Below are 25,769 nucleotides of genomic sequence, written 5' to 3' on the forward strand. Positions count from 1 at the left end.
CTATAATAGTGTATATTATGCTATATTTATTTTAGAGTGCATATTAATAAGATGTATTATCATATACTTTGTGTTATTAAAAGCTTCGCAACACGATAACGTAATGTACGATCAATAAGTCGACTTCGTGAGCCACGTATCAGGGAGCAATAGCTACTCTCTCAGAAGTACTTTTCTTATTATACTAGACTACAAAAAAGACTTAGACACTTCGTATCTTACGTTAAACGCAAATCTTAACAACTCTCTTTATAATACGATATATCGCATTTATATACTCTTTTACAGTAGCAAAGACATCCAGGTTAGTAATATTAACATTGAAACCTGCTAATGAATCAAAAGCTAATTTTATCTACTGCTACCTAATGAAGACAACAATATATACAATCTACCATAAGTGGGTTACAATCACAGTAATTTCAATTGTAAGAAGACTATACGCGATTCCCTAATTAAACTGCTAATTTCAGTAAGCTGTATCTATATACAGGTTTCGGCCAAACCCCGAAGTTGGCATATTTATATATAAACTAACATATGTATCACCATTAAAGCTGGTGCTATATTTAAATATCACATATCTAACTTAGAAAGTCTTTAAATAAGGGTAAATTAATAAAATTATCCTAGCATAGATGTTTTCTACTATAATCTTGATATTACAGTGTATAACACTGTAATACCTATTATAGCATGTAATGTCTATAGTGTATTTCAGATTGCTACTGTGTGTTTGCGTTGATTCGATATTACCTGAATTTATTATGCCACAAGCTTGCTATTGTTACAGCCTACATAAACATCATAATTGATCATAGTTACTGTAGTATTTAACACTTGTTCATTTTAGGTATTTAATATGAATAAATACTCCCTAAGGACGGAGTTAGCCTATACCTGTATACTAAAGAGATATCTGACAAATCAGTTGCATAGTAACCCTACTCTACGTGTACAATAGACTATCAAAAATCTAAGTTTAAAAAATAAGTAAATGCCAATAGCTTCACGGTTTAATCACTTTAATGTACATGAGCGTCAGTCTCCTAATATAGTTTATTCAGAAATTCTATCTACTAAAAGTCTACTATCGTCGTTTCAAATACTGATATAACGCTAGCATTAAAAATAACAAAAGATGGCGTTGGATCAATAATTTCAGACGGTAATAGGCCACTTTTAGCAAATAGAATTGCTTATATATTTACATCAGGAGCCTGCCACTAAAGCATACTAAAACGTAAAGCTGCTGGGAAATTATTAATTTTATTTTAAAATGAAAATTAACTTTTTAATATGGTCTAGACTATTAGACTGTACAGTTAAAACTGTACAATGTAAAAGTTGTACCGTACTGTATGTACTGCACTCTATGCGTGTGTTACAAACTGAGTGGTGGCAAGTTCGCAAAATTCTGCATCACTGAAAGATTGCCTAGTGCTGTTAGTAGCGCCTTGGTGTTTTGTTGATTGCACCCAATATCACTTATAGAGTGAGATTTTTCCTGCGACATGTAGATGCGGGTAGTGTTTTGCATCAATTAAGGCTGCGTATCAGGACAATCGGTTGTGCTGAATTTCAATGCAAATACAGTATAGAACGGTATTACGACCTGACTAGGAAAATGGTTGGAGAGACCGTACTGTGTCTTTAATTTCGTTTTAGATACTTTAACTTGGAAAAATAGAACTAATACTAACGGGGGGGGGGTGCAGTCGCTTATACCGATATAATCTTTGAGTTAACTGTACGTATAGAAATGGTTATATAGATAGCAATACGTTTCATCTATACTTTTATTAAATATCTTATCCAAATATAGTATTGCTGTACAACGTACTGTACATACAATGCACATGTAACAGCGACTGATAGTTTGTATTAGAAACTCTAAGTAAAGAGAACTAAAATTATACAATACTGCAATATAAAATAATAGAAATGTCGAAAGCTAATTGCTCATTCGTACTGATCTGTCAGTACGGAATTTGAGCCTAATGTAAATTACATTTTTCAAAATTTAAAGACATAATATAATATAACAACTATAGCTGAATATCTTTCAACCATCGTAGAGGGCTGGCTACGCCCATGTAATAGTGTAATATTAATCAAATCAAGTGGAAGAAAGCTGCTAGTCGTGGCGTTATGACTTCAAGGTTAAAACGTCTACCTACCTGTTACGGCATTACATAGCCTTAATTTTTAGAGTTTAAGAAAGGATTGTTGCTGACAGTGTTTCAGTGCTATAGTATAGGAAATACCAGGATTTATTGTACTTGCAACTGTAGGAATTAATATCCTATAGTAAATTAATATTATTCATGCTTTATTCGAAAATTGAAAGCTATGAACGTTATTTGTAATGTGATACATTGATTAGCCAATAAGGTTTTGTGATTACGTGCGTAATTTAGATAAGATTATTCTTAATAAAATAAATATATTTTTTTATCTAATTACATCCTCAAGGTGTGTCTGGTATTTCTTTGTGATGATAAACGCTTATTTATGAGCGTACTTATTGGTTTGAATCAGTCGAATTTGAGAGACAACAGTGAGTAGTGAGTTACTGAATAAAGCTGTTTTGTAGATTATAGTACAGCGTATCTACTGGTGGTGAGCCTTTTAAGCTCACTGCACAGTGTACAGTACAGTACCGTATTACCGATGTTGACGTAATTATGGTATCGTCGTACAGTAAAAGTATGGTGCAGCATTGTTTGTTTATGTTATGCTGTGCATACCTGAGCTACCGTCGATGCAAAGAACAGTCAAGGCATACAGCAATAATTTCTATATACTTTGCCATCGAAAAATCTGAGAGAATTAGTAAAACGTGCGGTACACTACGGTACAAAATTCGGCATTATGGAGTAAAATATGTTGACGAATTTTGTACCATAGTGTTATTTATTAATTACATTGGTAGCGTTGCATATCGCAAAATTGATCAGTAACGGATTCGTTTTAAAACTAGGGCGAATTGTATCGGCTAGATTGAATCCGACTTGATTACAATCCGTGAAATATGATACTTTGCATTACACTGCTGTATAGGGTTGGTGTTAGGACTAACTAAGGTTACCAACATTGTCATTCAGAAAACAATTTGAACAATTTGAAGCGTATTCCTAACACTCATGCTAAACCCTAGTTCTAATCGCAATCCTAGCTCTAACCCTAGCCCTCCGTAATTTGGGGGCAAGAAAACTGTTTTACAGACAATAGCCTATAAAGATGGTAAGTTCATTGGCAAATAGACTGACTTGAATAATTATGTATCAAAAATTTAAAGTTCAATCAGTTCGTGATAGTAACGTAATGAAGAATACAAGTTTGTTTCAATTTAAATACAAAGTACTCGTGATAAGGTTTGATTCGTATCAGAATCGATATAACAATTGCATTGAGCTGGTATAATAAAGATTATCATTCAAACTAATGTAATAATTCTTCTTTTCTGTAATCTTGGCAATTTGAAATGAACAACTGAATATACATCTAGACGAATATATTCGTATAGCCATGATAAAGCCTACCTACGCGTCCATACTGGCATACTATAAACAAGGGTACAATTTCCTTCATTGTTACAAATTTCACAATAACAGGTAAAATATAGTCAAGTAGACAAATATACAATAAATTAGTAGATCGGTTGATAAAATAATCAATTTAATGAAAGAATTCTAAAATTACTAAGCGATAAATTCCTATTACTGTTATGAAACAAATTATTTCTTTTACTAGAAGACGTAGGATTAACAGAATATTTTATTGATAGTTTAATAACGTAATTTTAGAGCTGAACCATGCAATCTATACATTTTCTTCTACATCATCGGAATCAAGCATAGGATCATAATCGTCGCCTTCCACCATATCATCTAAATCTATACTTCCGCTATCTTCACTGTCACTCGCGTTATCAGTACTTAATTGTTCAGCAACCCTCGAAATTGAAATAATAATCGTAATTGTCATTCCTAATAAGGAGACACTTTAGCACATTTCTGCAGTCCATTTTGCCCAAAATAGGATTTGAAAAGTGAAACCTGTTTTTAATCAGGGGGGGACGCTTACCCAAATGGAGGCGATAGCGCAGTACTTTACGGTACTTAATTAGTCATCATTGATTATATATTTAAATTATTGATGACCAATTGACCAGCCAATAGATATCTTGTAACATTTACGAGAACCGTGTCCCTTTAAGTCGTAACTAATTCCCGACTAAGGAATGTTGAATATTGTTTGTATGATTATGATTGTAACTGATTACTTAATATTAATGGTGGATGGCAATGATTGTTAATGAAAATATTCGTTTACCGTAGGATTGTCAGTTTAACATTATATATATGTATGTACTATGTAGAAGGGAATATTAGAGTATAATCTGTCCTAAGATATGTACGACTGATCGCTAGTATCCTAGTTGGTAACTACGTTTAGCTTACTTTAGAATTTATGATTCATAGTAGAGAGACCACCAACCGCTCTGCGAAGCATATAAAATGGCGGTGTAGTCAAGAATACTTTAGTCTTGTTTTGTTGCAGTTCTTGGTTCTATTGAAATCGTGGACTAACCACTTAGAAGCTGATTGTTTAGCTGAAGTAATCATTGAACCAGAAGTCGTAAGTTTCCCTGTAAGTTTTTAAATATGTTCAGAATTCAGCCATATTGTTATATTTATTTGTAAGACTCACTGATTACTGTAAGTGGCTTGATAGATAAAATATAATAAATAAATCGGTGTTATCCCCTAATCTCCACCTTGTATCAAGTGCTCTAATCATGGCGCAATTTAGTAATAACAACGCTAAATTATTATACATGTTACAGAAGCCGTTGGCAATGAAGTAATATGATATTCTATTCTAACTATCTGGCCAGGACTATAGTTAGCAGTATTAGACTAGATCATAATACTTCGCACTGGAATATCTGACCGTAAAATATTAAATGTTTCTTATCTATAAATGCATTAACAGATACTTTCACCTTTTTTTTCGATCTATTTAAATATATTGTTTCGGATATAATTTACTTGCTTGGTAAGATGACTTCACAATTATCTACTGTGTAACTATTATATCATTTGCTAAAGGTTGGCATAAATAAAAATATACATAAGATTAGCCCTATGCTATATCTCAAAGCATTGATACGTATACCCTTTTGTTAAGCAATTTAGAGGTCATGGCAAAATATCGCAAGTAATATTTTATCTATTAACTACGCATTAAGACCTGCGTAAAATTTAGATATTCTTTCCATTCAAATCTATTTTAAAACTATTACATTAGAATAACATTTATTGTATAATGTTCAATCGATTTTTATTTTAGTGATGTTAATCAAGCCATATCTATAAAAAGTCAATGTTAAATTTGAAGTGATATTTTATCGAATTAGTTACATTGCTTCTAAAAATAAAGTGTTTAATTAATTAATAATCTCTCTCAAGAAATCGAAGAATTAACTGAGAGCCCTGATTTTCATTTAATTATGATGCATAAAAATATTTGTCTTACTGACGTATCTATACTGACACATAAATTTAGATATTGCATAAGAACGGGTATGTAAATATCAAACTGTGATATGACCGACACTAAAATAAAAAGCTCCTTAAATCAAAATTACCTATATTTAAAATTGAAAATCTAAACATGCCTAAAAAATAATACTGGTATATTTATAGATCGTTATCTTGTACGTCAAAGTCTTGATTTTCGTACCTTTCATCATAATTAGGATTTCCGAATGATTGTGACTCCATCGATTTCAATTTAAATGCAAATTTTCCTACAAGTAATTATCAGAACAGACCATAACCGATGAAATTAGCCGTAAAATCAACATATGCGGTGGTTACATTCAATTTTTACAAACACTTTTCGATTTAAATTATTTCTTCTACGGTATATTATGACTTACCGGTCGAACTACCAGCCTTGCCGAATGACAAACTTTTACGCTGAAATGTTCTATTTTACACAAAATATTTAGTTTTAACAATAAGTCATTTGACCAACTGATGATATTAAGTCTCAATCACTCATTAGGTAGATACATTACCCGAGCAACCTCTTAAACTACGCAAAATTTTTTGCTTTATTTCTGTAATATTCAGTTACAATATTGATTACCCTTTTCGTTTCAGGAATACAAAGGCCGCTATAAGGATCAAGATACCGATAACGCACCCTATCGCAATTCCGACGTAACTTCCGACTTATAATGCAAAAAAATTATTTTATTATGATATCACTCCTTAGATAATCTGGTATTTGGTTAAGGCAAAGTTTGCTCACCAATTCTGATATAATAGTATCTCTTTATAGAGAATAAACTTTGCAACTCTTACTACTCTTGTACTGTAGGTCGAAATATTTACTGAAACAAACTTAGCATAATACTGTAGTTATCGTACCATTCTGAGTGACTGCACTTTGACAGTTATCCCCACCGAATCCGCTTGAACAGCTAAAAATAAATAGAAAGAAAGTGACGTTCACAAGATTTCAAGTCGTTATAACAGAATAATAATTAAACTTCAGAGCTGGTAGCATACGTTAGAAAAAATCCTAGCAACATCATGACCGTTTATGAAATTAAGGTTTTATAACAAGAAATCTACTATGTTGTATCTAAAATAATGTTTTAATTAAGGTTATTTCATCGTAATGCGTATTTCTAAATTATATTATGGTAATAATATTGTATAAATTTAAATATTTAATTGGATAATTAAACGAACGCTGCTACTATTCGTTATAAAGGATATTTGTATTACCTGCAGCTTGGTTTGTTGTTATTCATGCTGCACTGACCATTATTGCTGCAGTATTGTTGCGAGCAAACAAAACCTGAATATTGCATCATGAAGATCAAAAATGTTAAGGGTGCCAGTTAATAAACCTATCGCAAAAGTAATAAAATCTTCTTTGAGGACATTAATATACTGAAAGTCTCAATAGCATACTTATATTGGATAGCGATGTTTGCAAAACTTGATTGTTGATAGGATTGCGCACAAGACATGAATAAGCACCGTTATCAGTTATAGATAATGGACTAAAGGTGAGGTATGATGTAATTTTGGATTTCAAATTGCTAATGACATCAGCAACATTCGTCGTGTTTCCAGGTATAAGGGTGACATTATTTTTCATCCAAGTTATAGAGGGTAGGGGGCGTCCAGCAGCTTGACATTGTAATCTCGCATAGGAACCGACTTGAAAGGTAGTAGTATTCGCGGATATGGATACAATTGCGACTGGTATTGCTAGAAAGCAATGTGATACCATAGTATACAGAAAATTAGTAAAGAGATTCATGTATTCAATCATTACTTAGATATGCAGTTATTACGAACGTGCTAGTTGAGTTTCGCAGTTTTTTCCAGCATATAGAGGATCGCAACTAAAATATAAGATTGACGGTTTATGTTAATGACATGGTAGAATTTTCTAATCGTAATTAAAATCTGAGTGAATTTAATGATTTAATGGTTATTAGACACGACTTTGCTGCAATATTTTTATCGTTAGCTACTCTGAATAGTAAAGAAAATTTTACTATAAAATTGAATATACTCCTAGGTCAGGTACTATAGCCTTTAGATTAGTTCTGGACAAAGCTGTCAACGAAAGCACTTTAATTGAGTAGATTTTAAATAAATGCTATAGCTTCACTCAATAGTACCTGCATATGGCTCCAGAACTAGTTTGATTGCATTCGCCTTGGGAATTACAGAATACAGATGAACACGTAAACTCTGCAAGTAAATAATCATTAATATTTGTCTAGAATAAGCCATTGCTAACAAAATAAATTATAACATACGCATAAATACAAGAGACTTTCCATTTACTCAGCGTTCTCAAACCTTGTACAACATTTTATGCGTGAAAAACAAAGCAAATTTCATTTTACTTACGTAAGCTTACGGTAGTGCTGTTTATAGTTTTCTTGTTAATCTCATCCTTTGCTTGACAGTAATAAGCGCCTGCGTCACTTGGAATGAGGTTCGCAATTGCCAATATTATAGTAGTAGTGTCATTGGAATTGTCAGCTGCAAGGAAGACATTAATTCGACCTCCGGATATTACTTGTTTGCCGTTATGGTACCAATTGATCGTAGGTCTTGGTCTCGCTTTCGATTGGCATTGCAGACCAGCAGAAGATCCAATCAGGTATTGAGATGCATTTATTTTTGCTGCTACCAAACTGAGAGGGAGATCTATAGCAGATGTAAGTATTTGTTACATTTTTTGCATCTATAGCATTTTTATTTATTTTTCAAATTTCGAAAACATCGATTCCTAGTTTCTTATGGAAATGAAAGTGCAACATCATAACAGTAACTCTGAAGGAAATTGAATCTAAACTTAAAAAATGCCTACTTGGTAGCACAGTCTCACAGCGATTTCCCACGATTCCGAAATTGCAACTACAATCGGAGCAGAATCAAATATAAAATTGTTAAATGCCAACTTGAAATTACTACGTTTATCTAACTTGTATTAGTCATATTATACATTGTTTCAGTAACACCAATGTCGTATACGTTGCAGCTGTTTGTATCATAGTATAGAGTAAAAATCAGAATTGTGAATTACACAATAACAGAATTGATACTGGTAGGCTCTATATTAACTATAAATATAATTTTACGAAGTTATAAAGATTCTGTACATGAAGCCTAGATTTACTTTAGACTTTGTAATGATTTATATTGTACTATTGTACAATTTAATGGCTGCATCTGCATGAAGAGAAAGTCTCGATTTTAGGTTTACCATAGTATTATGCTATGATTGTGACAGGTACTGATCGTGACGACCGTGAAGAAATTTACCTGCATTGGAGAGTATTAGTATTGGCAATAGTACTACAAATCCCATTATTATTGCAAAATCCTGTTGAACACACCATTCCTATTTAAAATAAGATTGAATAAATATACCAAGTAATAAGTATTTGCATCAGCTCATGTGCGTATTGTGCATTTACAAATTAAATTTCTGATTCAACTTACTAATAGTCATCGTTAAACTTTGAATTGTTGCTCCGTTATAATTACCAACGCACTTATAGCCCCCAGTATTATCCAGCATTAAGCTACTAATGACCAGAATAGATTGAGCAAGTGTAGAATTCGATAGCGATGTCGAATAGGTAATTACGACATTGCCACCGCTACTAATTGGCGCACCATTTTTAGTCCATGTAAGGGCTGACGTAGGTCGTGATACTGCACTGCATTTTAACGCAACATACACGCCTTGAACGTACGTCGAGGTATTGCTTTGGATATTCACTGTACTCAATGGAATATCTTTTTTTTCAAAAATTAGGACAGGATAGTGCAAATTTATGTTAGATAATTTAATTTATTTATACATAGCGTAAGATACATTATGCATCTATGAAGAAATTAAACTATCATTGCAGAATTTATTCAATAAGTTTAATAATTTATTTTTTCTTACCGTTTAAACTAGAATTCTACGAACTATAATTAAGATAATGTTCTATCATGCAGAGAAATAAACAACTTACCTGATAGCTTCGTCTCACAGTTAGATCCAGTATAGTGCAAATTGCAGCTACATTATATTGGTTGGAAAGTAAAAAAATGAATCAATTGCAATAATTAAACGATTCTGCCAAGAACTTCATCACTAAAGAAATGCTAGTGACATATTCAGCATATCCTAACTTAGCCTTAGTGGAAAATACTGTTGCGACTTAATCTTAGAAGAAAATGATAAGGCTCGTGACAAAGGAAGTTTAGTCAGAAGTAAAATACGGCGATAAAATATGCATAGTATTTCTAGCTCTTATCTATTTTCATTGTGGACTCAAAATCCAAACGAATAATTTAAGGAGTTTAACAATAAAAATTTTAGAACATTATACCAAGATTATCTGATTTTGTATTAGAGAAATTTTACCTGCACTGAATCAAATCACTACCAGTGACACTACTGCATATCCCATGACCTTTACAGAATCCAGTCGAGCATACCATCCCTATCAGAATTGGGATTAATAATAATTGAAATTTGAAATATTTGTATCAACTGCTCTGACAGGACAACGAACAAAAAGAATGAAAATTTTTCGCTAATTATTAAACAAATAACTAATTTAAGAGACAGGGCATCCTTAATTAATGATTCACCAATCATGGTGTATGATAGCTAGACTATTTTTGTCTGCTATACCTCCAAAGTAGAATAATAACTTACTTATGGCGATGACAGAACTCTGTTTAGTTATGGAGCCGTCCCCATAATTTCCTACACACTTATAATCTCCGTTGTTCGCTAGGGCCAAACTCTTGAAAATTAAGATAGACTGTACGAGAGTAGGGTTGCTAGGTAGGTTAGAATTAGTAATAATAACATTGCCACCATTCGTTATTTGAGCACCATTCTTAGTCCATGTCAGTACTGTGGAAGGGCGAGAAGTTGCTTGGCATGTCAAGCCAACCATTGCACCATAAATATAAGTTGTCGTATTGCTTTGGGCTGTGACACTATTTAGAGGGATGTCTGAAGTGAAGTAAAACAAACGTAAGTTTACCCATCGCACCTACACAGTCAAATTATCGCTGTTTTATGCATTACGGTTGTAACAATTTGATCTTTAGTAACTCTCGATCATAACATCATATTTCCAAATTTACTTAGAAAATAATATAGAGATCTATTAAATTAGCTTCGTAGGTAGCAATACTTACCAGGTAGCCTAGTTTCGCACTGAAGCCCCGTATAGTATAAGTTGCAACTATTTATAAGAAATATTAAAATAAGTTATTATAATAGCTGATTGTCTATCAACAACGTTAGAAAATGACTCACTCAATTCTTTAAGTGTCTGTAAAGAACAAACGCTGAATTTATTCGGCATAAACATTAACCGATTTACCTGCATAGGAGTGCATTGTTTTCATTATTTGCAGGACTACATATTCCGTTATTATTACAGTATTCTGGAGAACAAGTCATTTCTATTTGATGCATCCACAACATTTGAAGTAGAATATTTGAGGAAAAGTGTAATGCAAATCCATGTACAGGTATAATTATAAGTTAATGAAGCTCAATGTTAGCAAGATTAATGATGCATTATTAAAAATTCTTAACAGTATAGAATATATAACTACATGTGCTGCACATTATGTAAGTATTTATTTATAACAGCATTAAAATTAATGGAAGCAACTTACTTATAGTAAATGGAAGGCTCTGCACTATTACACCATTTTGAGTGCGGTTACTAATGCACTTATAATCTCCGTTATTATTGAGTGTTAACCCATTTATGATAAGATTTGATTCCGCTAATGTAAAATTTGAAAATGGAATGGAATAAGTGATCATAATGTTTCCTCCGGCTGTGATTGGTACATCATTTTTAGACCACGAAAGTCCCGATATAGGACGTGATTTCACTGCGCAAGACAAGATGATGTGCGCTCCAAAAACGTAGGAAGAAGTGTTGCTGATAACAATCACATCGTTTATTGGGATGTCTAGAATGTTTTAAAAGCAGTATTTATCATGGTTAACTAGACTTCGTATACCATAATCACAGCTAACAAGATAGACCTGTTTCTGGATTGGATAACGACTTTTATAATTTAAGCTTAATTCTACAGGCGACTATGACACAAGTGCATAGGTAACATACCGGTAAGCTTGGTTTCGCAATTAGCTCCTGTAAAGTATCGATCGCAACTATTAAACAGAAATAGAAGAAAGTATGTTTAGTACGGTTTTTATTGCTTAGTGAATTAATATTTCCAATTAGTGTCAATGTTGTTTAAAAATTGTGTAACCATTCATGCGTTCAGTATTGTTGGTACCAGGGTGCACGTGAAATACAGATTAATCCTACTCTATCATGTTATTTCGAAATAAGGAAACTTTCGTATTTACCTGCATTGCAGTAAATCACCATTATTTACGTTACTACATACACCATTGCCACTACAAAATTCCGCTGAGCATACCATTTCTATAAAGAGTATTATTACCGCAATAGTATTAGAAAATTTTCGTAAAACTACGTGTAAGATCAAAAAATATTAAGCTTATACGCGTATACAGTAACTTAACGATTAGCTATCCCTTACTAGAATTCACTACGCTGAGATTAAATACGGTATACTGGTTTACAATCAAATAAAATTTCTTAATATTTTATTAAGATTACATTTATAAGAGGACTACTAGAACTTACTAATAGGTATTGCTGAACTCTGAATGATCGCACCATCATGGCTATAATTACCATTACATTTATAAGCTCCGTTGTTATTAAGGGTCAGAGAATTTATAGTGAGCATCGATTCTGCTATTGAGGTATTCAATGATGACATTAAATTTGCAATCATGACATTGCCTCCACCAACAATTGGAAAGCCATTTCTAGTCCATGTAATTGCTGATCTCGGGCGAGACACTGCTAGACATGTCAAGGTAACATTTGCACCGTAAATATAAGTAGCAGCATTACTTGCGAGATTGACGGTAGTTAAGGGGACATCTTCAAAATTAAAATAATACAATAGTCGTATTTAATATTCGATAAATAGAAAACGTTCAAGTCCATAAATGCGTAGCTAGATATACATAATTAATGAAGTATAGAATAATCTAGAATTATCTTGATTTGAATCAGTTTTAAATTAAATATAATCAAGTCAGTAAAGATAATAACACATATAAAGTATTAAATACATACAATACACGTTTTCGCAGCGAAGACCAGTGTAATCTTGATTACACCTGTTTGTAGCAAAATAATATGATTAAGAAACGAGCGGTAACAAATGTCGGTCTGCAGGTGCAGCTAATTTAATTTACGCTAGAATGATTTGAGATGGTTTTAGAGGGCATAGTTTCTATATAGCAATAAAGGTATATTCGGTAATCGAAAACTTATGATATAAGGAATCATACGGCATGTTATTTGTGCAAATTATACATATGCGTAAGAATTTATTCAAGAGCTTTAGTAAGCTATACATGCATATCATACCTACAAGACGGAATACCATTAACGGAATTGCATTGACCGTTACCGTTGCACAAATAAGGTGAACATGTTACGTCTGCAACATTAACAAACAAATAGCATTGGACAGTATAAAAGCATTTCATAATGAAGATATACTAGATGCTATCATTTAATAGACAGCGTTGCTTAACGTACTGAGAAAAAAAGAATCTGTGAAAGAAATAACTTTAAAATGATGCACATGATCATAGTTAGTGTAAGATAAGATGACTCATAATAGAAATAAAACATACTTTATTAAGGATATTCGAAAGGTATAGCAAAATTATTTCTAATTTTAAAGGTGATATTTTGCAGAATAGAGTAGATTTTATGACTGCAATACGGTGGTTTTGCTAAAGCTGTAATAAATAGTGACGATTGCTTGATGAGTAATAGAAACTCGTCATTAGTTGTCAATATCCTTCAGAGTTACATTATCTATAGCAAAAATAAGGTTGCATTGTCTGGGTTTTACGCTGCATGTTTTGGTGTAATGATTAAAAGTCATCATTTTCTGAAGCTAAAGTGGTGTGGAAAAATCAGCAGATGTGAAGATGTGCTGATATCAAGTTGATTTGCATTGAATCGAACAAAATTTATGAAGCTTTTTAGTTGTAATAGTTTCAACTTTCGATACATTGCTAGTAATACCTATGAGCGTTAAATACATTTAGCAAAGTAATGAGATTTAATTACTAATGCAACATACTTATCAAGACAGGATTGCTAGTCACTGATGTGCCTGTAACTAACTGCTTGGCTGTGCAGCTATAAGTGCCAATATCGTTGAAGGACCGCATCATAAATGACAAAAATGATATCGATTGATAATAACTACTGCCTACAATTTGGGAGATGTTGTATTTGTTTCCAGATTTTAGTTGAACGTTGCCTTTATACCAAGATATGTCCGACAATGGATATGAAAGAGCTTCGCAAGTCAGACCAACATTTTGAGATAAATTGTATGATACAACATTTGATTTTAAGGTGACTATTCTCAGAGGTACACCTATTGTAACATCATAAGACGTCATTTTAATACGATTATCACAAGTACTAGAATCGTATTTAAGTAGTCACCATGACACAAAATGTAGAATTATTCTGGCGTTGTAAATAAGTAAGCTATGTCTGTTAGCATATTAGCACCACTATCAGTTACATCATGAATAAGCTTTAAAAATACGTACTTGTTCTTTCCCTTCGCAGTATGTTCCAGTATAACCATCATTACAACTGCTATTGATATCAGTGAACAGTGAAATTTAGCAATTGAAATTATATTAATACTCGGTAACTGTTCATAGAAATAACTTAAACGCTACGCCAATTAAGGGTACCTGCATGACGGCCTACCGTTCGCAATTGTGCATTGACCATGATTACTGCAAAATTGTGGTGAACAAGTGAATTCTGAAAAATATTAAATACGTAAGGCTGACTAAGAATAACAGTGATGAAGACAAATTATGACATATACCGAAGCAATAGGTTGAAAAGGACTTCAAATTTTAATTTTTAAATATTAAGAGTATTTAAATAAAGATACAATAACTTATTCGTAGTAACAAGACTTTATACAGTAATAGCGATTGAAGAACAACTTCACTTTTTCTCAATTTAAGCAAATTAGAAAGTCCTTTGAAGTTACCTATATTTATGACGTTACTACGTATAATTCTACCGTTCGAATCCATAGCATTGCATTCATATTTTCCATTATCTTCTCGCATTACGTCATTAAAGTTTAGTATCGATTTGGCAATATATCCAGACATGCTACTGGTTGCAAATCCAATATTAGCAGCAGCGATAACCTGAACATTGTTCTTGGTCCATGATATCGTTGCTAATGGATTAGAATATGCCATACATTGCAGAGATAATTTTTGGCCAACAAAGAAATTCGTGGCGTTTACTTGTAACGTAACCTGAGTTAAGATTATTTCTACAAAGGGATAAAAATCCGGTATAAGATAAGGCCATCGCTGAAGTGATAAACATGCTTAACGATTGGCGTGTTTTCTTTACCCAAACGTCAAGATTTAATTTTAAATTCCTAATAGATAAATAACTTCTGTACCCAGTATGTAAGTTAATTTTACCTTCTGAACATGTACTTCCATTCCAGTACCCTGCATCACAGAGGCAAGTAAAAGTTTTAGCCGGTTTCAGCACATCGATGCATGTTGCATTGGAATTTCCACAAGGAGAACTAAGACAAGCGCTAATCTCTATTAACGCAAAAAGAATGATCAGTGCTTTCTACATAGCGAAATAGAACATAATTCTTAGTTGATAAGCGAAAATGTAACGAATTTCCTTCAGCGTTTTATTATCAGTTAGCAATCCATGGCTTATCATACATATTGCATTAATTCACTGGTCTTTATAATATGATGATTTATGCATATAGTCTTAGCAATAAAAAATCAGATCGTTTTTCGAAATCAATGTGCAATTGTATCTTTTTGAAGCAAACTAGATAACTACGGTGTAATCGATTTTGCTTTAGCTTTAAAAATTGACTATTCTCGTATTAATAAACAACAGTTATAGTTTCATAGTTCAAGATTTGCCACTGAAATCGATCTAAATTTTTCACGTAGTGAAAAATCTAAAAATTTTAAAATCATTTACTAATAAATAATTACTAGTAGGTGACAAAGAACGCTTAAAGATTACAACGTGAAGACGTAGCTAAGCTGGAAAATCAGATGCACGAATGCATAACTACGGAGCGATAGTCTGAGTGGCACAGCAATATGTAATTCATCTTGCATAGTAATTTTAGCGATTTATGTGGAAGAGTATAATGCTATCTAAATAGCTTAACCCTCACCTGATTGACAAACGTAACTTGGTTGTTCGAAAATCACGAAAGCATTAAAAGAATTGTTAGTAAATCTCTTAGTTTATTTCAACGTGTATTTATATTCACAAAACCTGGAGTATAATTATTAATTTAATTGCCAGCGAACACACACCTAATAATAATATATACTTAATAGCAATAAGAACTTACTTGGGAGGTAACTGGATAACGCCAGTAATACTTGTATCTAAAGGTAGATCTATAAATATCCAAGGAAAACGATATTAATTACTGAAAAGCTAGATTTCATGTTAGCCTACGTTTTTATTATTTTATTTCCTATTTCAAACTTACCTGCACAGAATGCTTGAGCACTCATATTAGCAGAACATTGAGATAATTCACTTGCACCATTACTCTGGCTACAATTAGCTAGATTAGGTTCATTGCCTAAGCAATCAATCCGACCAATCAAAGTTTCTAAACGGCTAGAACCACAACATTGACTGCGCAACTGTGTTTCAGTAAATCCTAGCTGTCTACAAGCTACTTGAGCATCCTGGAATTGCCAATGGTTGGCACATACCTTCCCCCACTTCTTACCATCATACACTTCGACTTGGCCTTGATTATACATTATGGATCCGGTCAAACGAATGCCAATTACATTCGAGTCTAAAAGCGATTTGCAAGTAATATACAGATCTATTAGATATAAAAGTCCCTTAAATAAGTTATGGACTTCTACTTACAAAATAGACAGTTGTATCCACTGTAGCCATTTGGACATTCACACGAATAATAACCAACGAAATCTTTGCATACTGCTCTACCGCCGGCCATTAATGTGCAAGGGTTACTAGCGCATTCATTAATATCTACCGATTTAAATTCAAGTATACATGAATATCAGAGGATCTATTGCCTTATGATCTTTCAATAAAATACTGACTTAATTAAATAGAAAATTTATGCCAGCGGGGATAGATTAGGTAATAGTAAAACTTCTGTAACTTATCGATTTCAAGAATGTAATTTTGCAATTAGTCGTGTTATTTCTAGGGAAGTACTTTTTATAGCCTTGTACCTGTTTCGCAGTTAACTCCTGTATATCCAGTATTGCATTGACAAATATAGTTGTCACTTTGACCCACTGGCGTACATACACCATGATAATTGCAGGTTTGTGGATTGGTATCGCAGTAATGATCTAACAGTAGTAAGATCGAAATTCTTGAGCTTTAGTCAAATGTAAAGCGATTTAAAGTAGTCTAAGAAATCTTAGTTCATTGACTGGTATCGGAATAATCATAACTATTCAGCAGCACCATAACTCAATTAAACTAATAGATGATAAATTATATATCATCATTCATTTTCCTAACTTTTTGTAACAATTAACAAATCAAATATCAGCAATTATTGCTAATGCTAATAAGGTTAATGTTTACCAGATTTATGATTAGAATTAAGAAATAAATAGTTATCGGAAAAATAACTAACTGTTGCATTCGATGGTCACATCCATGTCGTGTGTACAATTAGAATTAGCCGGTACATTCCGTAAGCAATTGAGAGGTGTAGTTTCGTCGCCATTACATTGCAAATTATCGAATAAGATTTTCCCTTTGCCACTTCCGTACATCGATGAAGAATAAATAGTTGTTACATTGCCATAACCAGCCGCTCTGCATAGCACCACTGCAGCGGTAAAATCTATGCCAGTGTTACATATAGTTCCCCAATAACCATTCTGGTAGACTTCTACATAGCCAGTACCGTTAATGTTGCTATTGCCACTTATTCGGACTGCCCCATTCGGAATAACTCCGAATTGACATCTATCACCGTAATATCCAGTCGGACATTGACAATAATAAGACTCTCCATTTAGCAAAGTATGGCATGTTGCGTTATTGGAACACACGCCTGCATCACACCAATTGCCTTGACATTCAACGCTAACAACCTCATAATTAAGGCAATTGGAACTTCCCCATTCTTTATGTTGGCACTCGGATAAAGCCGACTCATTGCCAACGCAGACTACATCATCTAGCCAATAGTTATTCATTTTGCTACCGTACTTGGAACAACAAGCCCAACTTCGAGCATTTACAAACCCAAGTTGTTTGCAAGTAACATTGGCTGCTTTGATGTCAAATTTATCATCGCAAACTGGACCCCAAGTATTATTGAATTGTACTTCAACATTACCAGTGTAAGGATTTGGTCCTCCGATTAGCCTTATAGGAACCACCTGTGCTACTGAAGAGTTAATTGAAAAGTTAATATGGTGCCGCTCATTAATTATTAGTCATATACAATTAATAATTTAAGTTTCAAGAAGCATTAAATGACCGGTAAATTTTAATTTCAAGATTAAAATACAAGATAATTTAATTGGTTGAAAATTACAGTCTTCGCAATTCTGTCCAGTAAAACCAGCTACACAGTTGCAATGATAATTCCCCGGAGAGTCATTAATACAGTCTCCTCCATATTTGCAAGGTGATGAATAACATGGATCATCTGACATCAATACATCGAGAATGGTTAGTGCTAAAATATCACCAGTAAAAATATTACATAAGCAATTAAAATCTATGCAGTAGCCATCAAGTACCTGTACATTTAAGACCAATTAGCTCTGTATAATCACAAAATAATGAGACTTGCGTATTTAAATTGCAGTCTAAAATTGATGTTTCATTTCCAATGCATGTGATACCAGCTAATTTCGTTATAAAAATTAGTAGATAGACAAACAATTAATTCGTTATTCTCAACTTTGGTGTATTTAAGATATATAGCATATACGAAAATGCGGTATGCACTAGTTTGTCTCAATAGTTACTCGTTGTTCGTATAAAAGGCAATTCTAATTATGTACGCAGCAATTCTAATAATTAAATTTTATGGTTGCGATAAACCGCTACTTTACAGAAGCATTAGCAACACGCTATATAATTTATAAAAATTACATCATTCATATTAACTGTCGTTGTTTACAGGTGATTTCCTAATGAGTCAATAGCAATTAACAACCGTAGAACTTGTTGTCGAAGATAAAACCAACTTACAATATAATATCCTTCCTGATGCAGGACCATAAAAGCTATTTTGATACACAGATTGCAATACTGGATGGTTCAGCTTTCTACAAACAATTTTGGCCGCTGCATCGTTAAATGTATACCTATCACATACTGTGCCCCATGTACCATTTTGATATATTTGTAGGGTTCCAAAACTGATATCATTGTTTCCCTGCGACGATGTTAGCCTAACATCTCCATTTGTAGCTCCTATAATTTATTATAATTATAATTTATTTTAAGGAGCATACTGGCAGAACTTATTACTATACAAGATGCTACTAATTAATTCGAATTATTAGGATTAAATTACAGACTTTCAGAACAATTTCTTCCGTGAAAGCCTGGTGGGCAATAACAACTGTAGCCATAGTTATGGTCAAAGCAAGTTGCGCCGATACCACATGGATTGGTGCTGCATTTCAGCTCTGTTAATGCGTTTGATATAATACGTTAGATAATACTTTAGACTATAATTTCATTAAAATATTAATTATTATAACAATGGAAGAGCCAATAAATAACTTAAAGCTTAAATGCTGCTTCATGAAAGCTTATTGATTGCTGAGGTTACTTAATTACCACAAGGAGTTAATTATAATTTTTTATACCGTAATTTGTGGGATATACTCATGTTAGCAGTCATGTATATGAACGTGACCGTATAAAAATGATAATAATTCTCTATATTAAAAAACTATTACGTTATCAGGAAAACCACCATTACGCATTATGTTAGCCAATGAAATCTTATTTATCAAACTGTTACTTTTCGTTTTACTTGCTAATGTACAACTAGCATAATGCTGGATAATAGCCAGCACATTGCTAAATATCGTGGCTCCAAGTACGATGCAAAATATATCAAAATAAGCTTTTCCAATCTTTTATACCACAACAATAGAATAAGTAAGTTATTATCAGAACTAATCTAAATTTACATAAGAAATAATACAATACTAGTACGTATGTCTTACTTGTTGAACAATCAGGGCCAGTGTAGCCAAAGTCACAAACGCAAATATAATTATTGATATTACCATTAACTAGCGTGCAGGTTCCTCTAAAACTGCACGGATAACTATGACAGGCATCATCTAGATTAGTTTAACCCAGTCAAAAAGCATTAGTTAGCAGAAGTAGCCCTTAACTTGGCACATTTGTGAACAAGAATAAAGAGAATTATAATAGTTATATAAAATGTTTTACTTGCGCAGGAAATTCTTACAGCATCATTTCGATTACATTGTGCTTGATTGTATGGCTTCAAGCTACAACTTGTTAACTTAGTTTCATTACCAACACAATCAACATCAATTGGCCAGTAGTCTCCTGAGTAAGTTCCGCAACAATAGTAATTTTTTACATCGTAAAATCCTAATTGTTTACAAGCTACCGTTGCTTCTACTTTAGAAAATCCGTCATCACACAGCGCTTTCCATTCATTATTATTAAAAATCTGCAGTACTTTAGTAAAAAATCCAATTTCTTGTAATCGAAGTGATCCTTCAAGGACTAAAATTTTTGAATTTAAAGAGCTATTTTTTATTACCTTATTTTTTAGTTATCATTATAGGCACGTGATAAAAACTAAATTAAATTAAAATGAAAATTAATTATCGGTCGCTCTTATGTCACCTACCGATTTCACAGTCTTTGCCTGTATACTGGGACGTACATTGGCAAAAATAATGTGATCCATCAGCAATACAAGTTCCTCCGTTTTGGCAAGTAGGCCGCTGACAATTGCTGGCTATAATTTCATTATTTACAAATACTAATTAAACTACCGAATACAGCTCAGTATAATTTAGTAAGTAGATCGCTAACAATCATCGGTTATAATGAAGGACAATCACAGAATAACTAAAACTATAATGAATCAGTTCCATAATTGCCGGATAGTAATTAATAATGCCAGTTAATTAATACATTTAGGAAGATTATACCAATACATACAGAATTTATAACAATTAGATTCTTAGTAATAATGGAAGAAGCTAACAATTTAAATCGTACAAAATCTATTTAGAGCAATACCGAAGAAGAATTACTATAACGGGTTACTTACTGCTACACAATATGCTGACATCATTAGCATGGGTACAACCGGTAGCCACTGTATCAACAGGTTGCACATTGCAGGTTCTAACATTAAATTCATCGCCTTTGCAATTGGTAGACAATATCTGGGTAGAACTACTACCTCTACCGAAATAAGCACTTGGTAAAAACCTTGAAAAAGTAAGTTTTAGCTGGCGACAAATGGCTATCCCGTCATTAATTGTAGCCAGTTTCGCACATAGTGTTCCCCACTGATTGTTGTTATAAATCTCGACTCGACCTTCTGTTGCATTGGCACCATTGACTAGGCGAACATCGCCTTGTAAAGTGGGCCCTATTGATTAAATTACAAATAAATTGTATCGGTAAAAACGGTATATAATCATTGCTTTAATTCGCATCTGGATATTTTGTTCATTTTTACCAATATAATTTTCACACAAGGCTCCCGAATAAAATGCTGAACAAGAGCATTTATAACCATAAAATTTTCTAACGCAGGTTCCTCCATTGTAACACGTTATACCATTGCATGGATTGAACGCTAGATAAGAGAGAGAGCATCATTATAGCATTCCACTTTCCGTAACTGACATTATTTCATTCTGCTTTCCGTAACTGACATTATTTTAAATGCTAGCCATATCTTCATTGTTGATAACATAAAGAAAGTAGAAATTTTGATATACTTTGTAGTATTACTTTTATTCACTTATTTACTAACATGTACTGCAGTAAACTCCAACATCATCTTTGTGAGTACATATAGATGATACGTTTGTTGATTCATAAGAGCAAGCAATCAAGGATTGTTCATAGCCTGTGCATTTGACATTAACCAAGCCAATCATGCCGGTTCCTGAATCGTAAAATGTGCCGTAGGAAAAAGCTTTGCCCCAACCTCGCTGCTGACAGACGACATTAGCAGCTTCAATAGAGAAATTTTTACTACAAACTGTCTGCCAACTGCCTTGAAGGTAGACTTCGATACGACCTCGCTCGGCATCACCAACAGATTGAGGAATGATATTTACATCACCGTCTTTAGCTGGACCTGTAAAAATTTTTAGATATAAATTTACAAGAAACATTCATTACTAAAAGTTCTTTCCGGTAAGTGTGCAAGTTCAATAATACTCGTACACTCTACAAGTATCTAAATGACAATTTATTAATGTAAGCTCTTATTACATTTCTATAATTTCATTATCTATAGCTGGTCATGTACTATAGTTTTATCATGGCTTTTTCCCATAGATAAGTACTACTAACCATATACACATTTTCTAAACATCAAGACGTAATTTCCGTCATGCAGACAAGTATTATTATGCATTTATTTTAACCGTAGTGAAACTAAATCTAAACTAGCCCTAATAACTTCTGCAAACTGTATTACGTAGAGAATTAAGATCTACGCATAGTACTATTAATCGAGTAATTGTAATTACCGTTTTCACAATTGATTCCAAAATAATTCTGCGGACATTGGCAGGTATAGTAATTTTTAGGAAATGAGCTATGGAAATTAGTGCATTTACCACCGTTCATGCATGGATTACTATCGCAAACGGATATGTATTGGCAATAAAGACCATAAAACCCTGATTGACACTGACAATATTGAAAATGATAGGTTCTATCATTTACGACAGTCGTATTGAATTTACAGTCTCCATTAACACAATTATTAGGGCTACAAGTAGTATCTAGAGTTGAAAAAACAAAAGAGAATTAATTAAAAAGAATAATCAAAATTAGCTAACATGAATTCATAAACTCACAGTAACATATTTTCAAAGGCTACAATGCAATTGAGTACGAAAATAAATGACTAACTTGAACAAGTGATCCTTGCACGACTGCTGCATTTGTTCGTATTTAAACCATAAGTGAAATTACACTGAGAAATACTGGTTTCCATGCCAGTACATTTTATGTCGTATACCCAAATTTTTTGATGGTGGTTAATATCAGAATAGCAGCATTGGTAATCTGTCGAAGTAGCATAGCCTAGTTGCCGGCACATGACTTCAGCTTCATTTGCAGAAAGTTTACTATAGCAGAATCCTCCCCAAATACCATCATGATAGATCAACGCGCCTCCTTTCGTAGTGTTACCACTGATTTCCATATTTCCCAATTTTAGTGTCCCATCAGGCGGTGTAACTTTTAATGGGTGAAATTACAGACGAAAAATTATTACCTTAGTACATTAGCATTAGCAGTCTATAGATAGATTGGGAGTTGAATATGTGCATCGTTAAGCTAGTAGCCGATTCATTAATTAGTCTAGACATTGCAATTTGATTATATTACGAAGGCACGCAGCTAAAGTTGAATAAAAGCATGTACAAACTAGCTTTAATTAATAATGAACTTGATACACTTTTTCAATTTACAGTAAGTCATTGGCTGTACTGGTCTGTAAGTGTAAGATTTTTAGAGAGCCGAAAATATAGCCAATGTATATGTATATGAGAACTACAGCAGTTATCCTTAAACTGGAGGGGATCTCTGCTATTACGAATATCGACCTTAACGATTAAAAACGGTTACCGATAGGAGATTCGCACTTGCTACCAGTGTAGCCATCCTTGCAGTAGCAAAATCCGTTAAAACCTTCACTCTTGCAATATTTATTGTTAAAGGCGCATGAATTCACGTCTGTATTTCCACAATAACTGCCATCTTCATATGGATCATTGAAATTTGGGATATGTAAAATATGCAAATTCATTTAATTATTAATCATTATCTATTTAGTAATTAGTAAATAAATGTTGTTACTTACCATAACAATCAACATACAAATCTTGAGAATGATCATTACAATTTGAAGGAACGTTATACCAGCCAGGGGTATTGCAATGAGCTATACTTAAATCGTTGGTTCGACAGTCGACATCAGTTAATAAAACTGGACCGTAGCCTGTAAAATACGTTGCTTTAGCTTGGTTAGATGCAGCCGAATTATACCCCAATTGTTGACATATATGTCTGCCAAATGATGATGAATAACTCGGACGACAAATCGTTCCCCAAGTACCATTATAAAACACTTGAACGATTCCCTTGTATACACTTGTGCTAGCTAGCCGGAGATCTCCATCTTTTGCAGTAGTTCCTATATGCCAAACAAACTAAACTTATCTTGTGTACTGCTAAAGCGAATACGTATTCATAAAGGACGTGCGTATTCTTTATTAAATGAAGTAGCCTTTAAGTAACTTCCGATGAACTAATTACGATTATTAATTCTAGAATTTCCAATCTGTACCTGAACAAGCTAAACTTAGATCTCGTTCATGAGTGCATCCACCCTGATTAGTTGTAGTTTTGTATGTACAATCCTTGATTGAATTTTCATTGCCAACACAATTCAGTTGATATAAATCGGCACTACTATTGGACATACCGAATACTGACGTCGGGAATGAATTTGCAAATAAGTAACCCATCTGTCTGCAAATAACTCGCATGTCGACTAATGAAGTGGTATTTATGCAAACTGTAGCCCAGCTATTATTAAGAAAAACTTCAACGCGTCCACTCATTGGTGATGTGCCATTGACTAATCGAACTGATCCCAGCGTTGGAACTACAAAATGAAAGCCGAAATAGATGCATAGAGGGATACCCATTAGATTGAGATAGCAAGTTATAATAATTAGATAAAGCTTAATAATTTAAACAACAGAAAAAACTTACAATTTGCATTTTGACAGTTTTGTCCAGTAAATTGACCACTACAGGTGCAATAATATCCGTAAAATCTATTAAAGCATGTGCCACCGTTGAGGCATGGATTAGATGAACATGGATTCTTGGCTGTAAATTTGATATGAGGGAAGTAATACATTATCTAACGCAGATTTAATTGATTTTGTTACAACTCAAAGATGGATTCGATATTACTTACTTGAACAGTAAACACCAGCATAGCTTGAAAAACATAGGGTATTTTTGGAAGGATCACTACCTAGACAATCATAGATGGAGAACTCATGACCTGTACATTTCATATTTCTCATTCCATTCGATGTTGGCGGTAAGCCAAAAGCAGTATCTTTGGTGGTGCTTAGTGCTCCTGCAAAACCAAACTGTTGACACACTACATGAGCGTCAAATATAGTAAAATCACTGGCGCAAATTGGTTTCCATACGCCATTATACAAAAATTGTGGCCGTCCAACATTAATTTCATTTGGTTTGCCATCGATGATTACTAATGAGCCATTAGCAAATGGTCCTGAAACAATAAATGAACTATCGTGAACTAAAATATCATTGTATACCTATAATTATGCTTTAAGATTTTACGTATTTTATGACTGCTACTATAAAACGATTAATTGAATAATGAAGTGTATTTCATACCAAGTTGACATCTTTTTCCTAAATATGAACTGTTGCACTTGCATGAAAAGGAGGTTTGACCAACTAGAGAGCATTCTTCATTATTTTCGCAAGAGTTAGGGTTACAAAAGTTTCTGTACTGACAGAGGTCGCCGTAAAAACCATTCGGGCAAAAACATTGAGTAATCGTTATGCTAACTCCGGAAACCATGGTATGCTTAGGACCACAAGTTCCGTTGTTTAAACATGGATTTTGTTGACAGCTTACGTCTGCAAGATTTTATCATCTCCTTAGAACTCTCAAGAATTTTATTGAGGTATGACAATTTGCAAGCAG

General features: G+C 33.2%; 2 protein-coding genes across 2 annotated transcripts in view; both read right to left on the bottom strand.

The window, feature by feature from the left end:
• The window catches only part of TRIADDRAFT_21116 (uncharacterized protein), a gene marked incomplete at both ends in the record, with an annotated part of 43,191 nt that extends 25,029 nt beyond the window's left edge, over positions 1 to 18,162 (bottom strand). The window contains 2 exons of the mRNA XM_002110140.1: positions 17,415 to 17,720; positions 17,850 to 18,162. Of these exons, the coding sequence (XP_002110176.1) occupies positions 17,415 to 17,720; positions 17,850 to 18,162 (619 nt within the window). The remainder of the gene's footprint in view (positions 1 to 17,414; positions 17,721 to 17,849) is intronic.
• A 3,636-nt stretch (positions 18,163 to 21,798) lies between these two features.
• Positions 21,799 to 22,077, bottom strand: TRIADDRAFT_17847 (uncharacterized protein; the record flags this gene model as incomplete). The annotated part of the gene is made up of 1 exon (XM_002110141.1): positions 21,799 to 22,077. A coding segment is annotated over one exon (279 nt), but the record flags the coding sequence as incomplete, so codon positions are not given.
• Between the last annotated feature and the right edge of the window lie 3,692 nt (positions 22,078 to 25,769).

This window comes from Trichoplax adhaerens, genomic scaffold, assembly GCF_000150275.1.
Source record: "Trichoplax adhaerens TRIADscaffold_2 genomic scaffold, whole genome shotgun sequence".
Taxonomy (NCBI): Eukaryota; Metazoa; Placozoa; class Uniplacotomia; order Trichoplacea; family Trichoplacidae; genus Trichoplax; species Trichoplax adhaerens.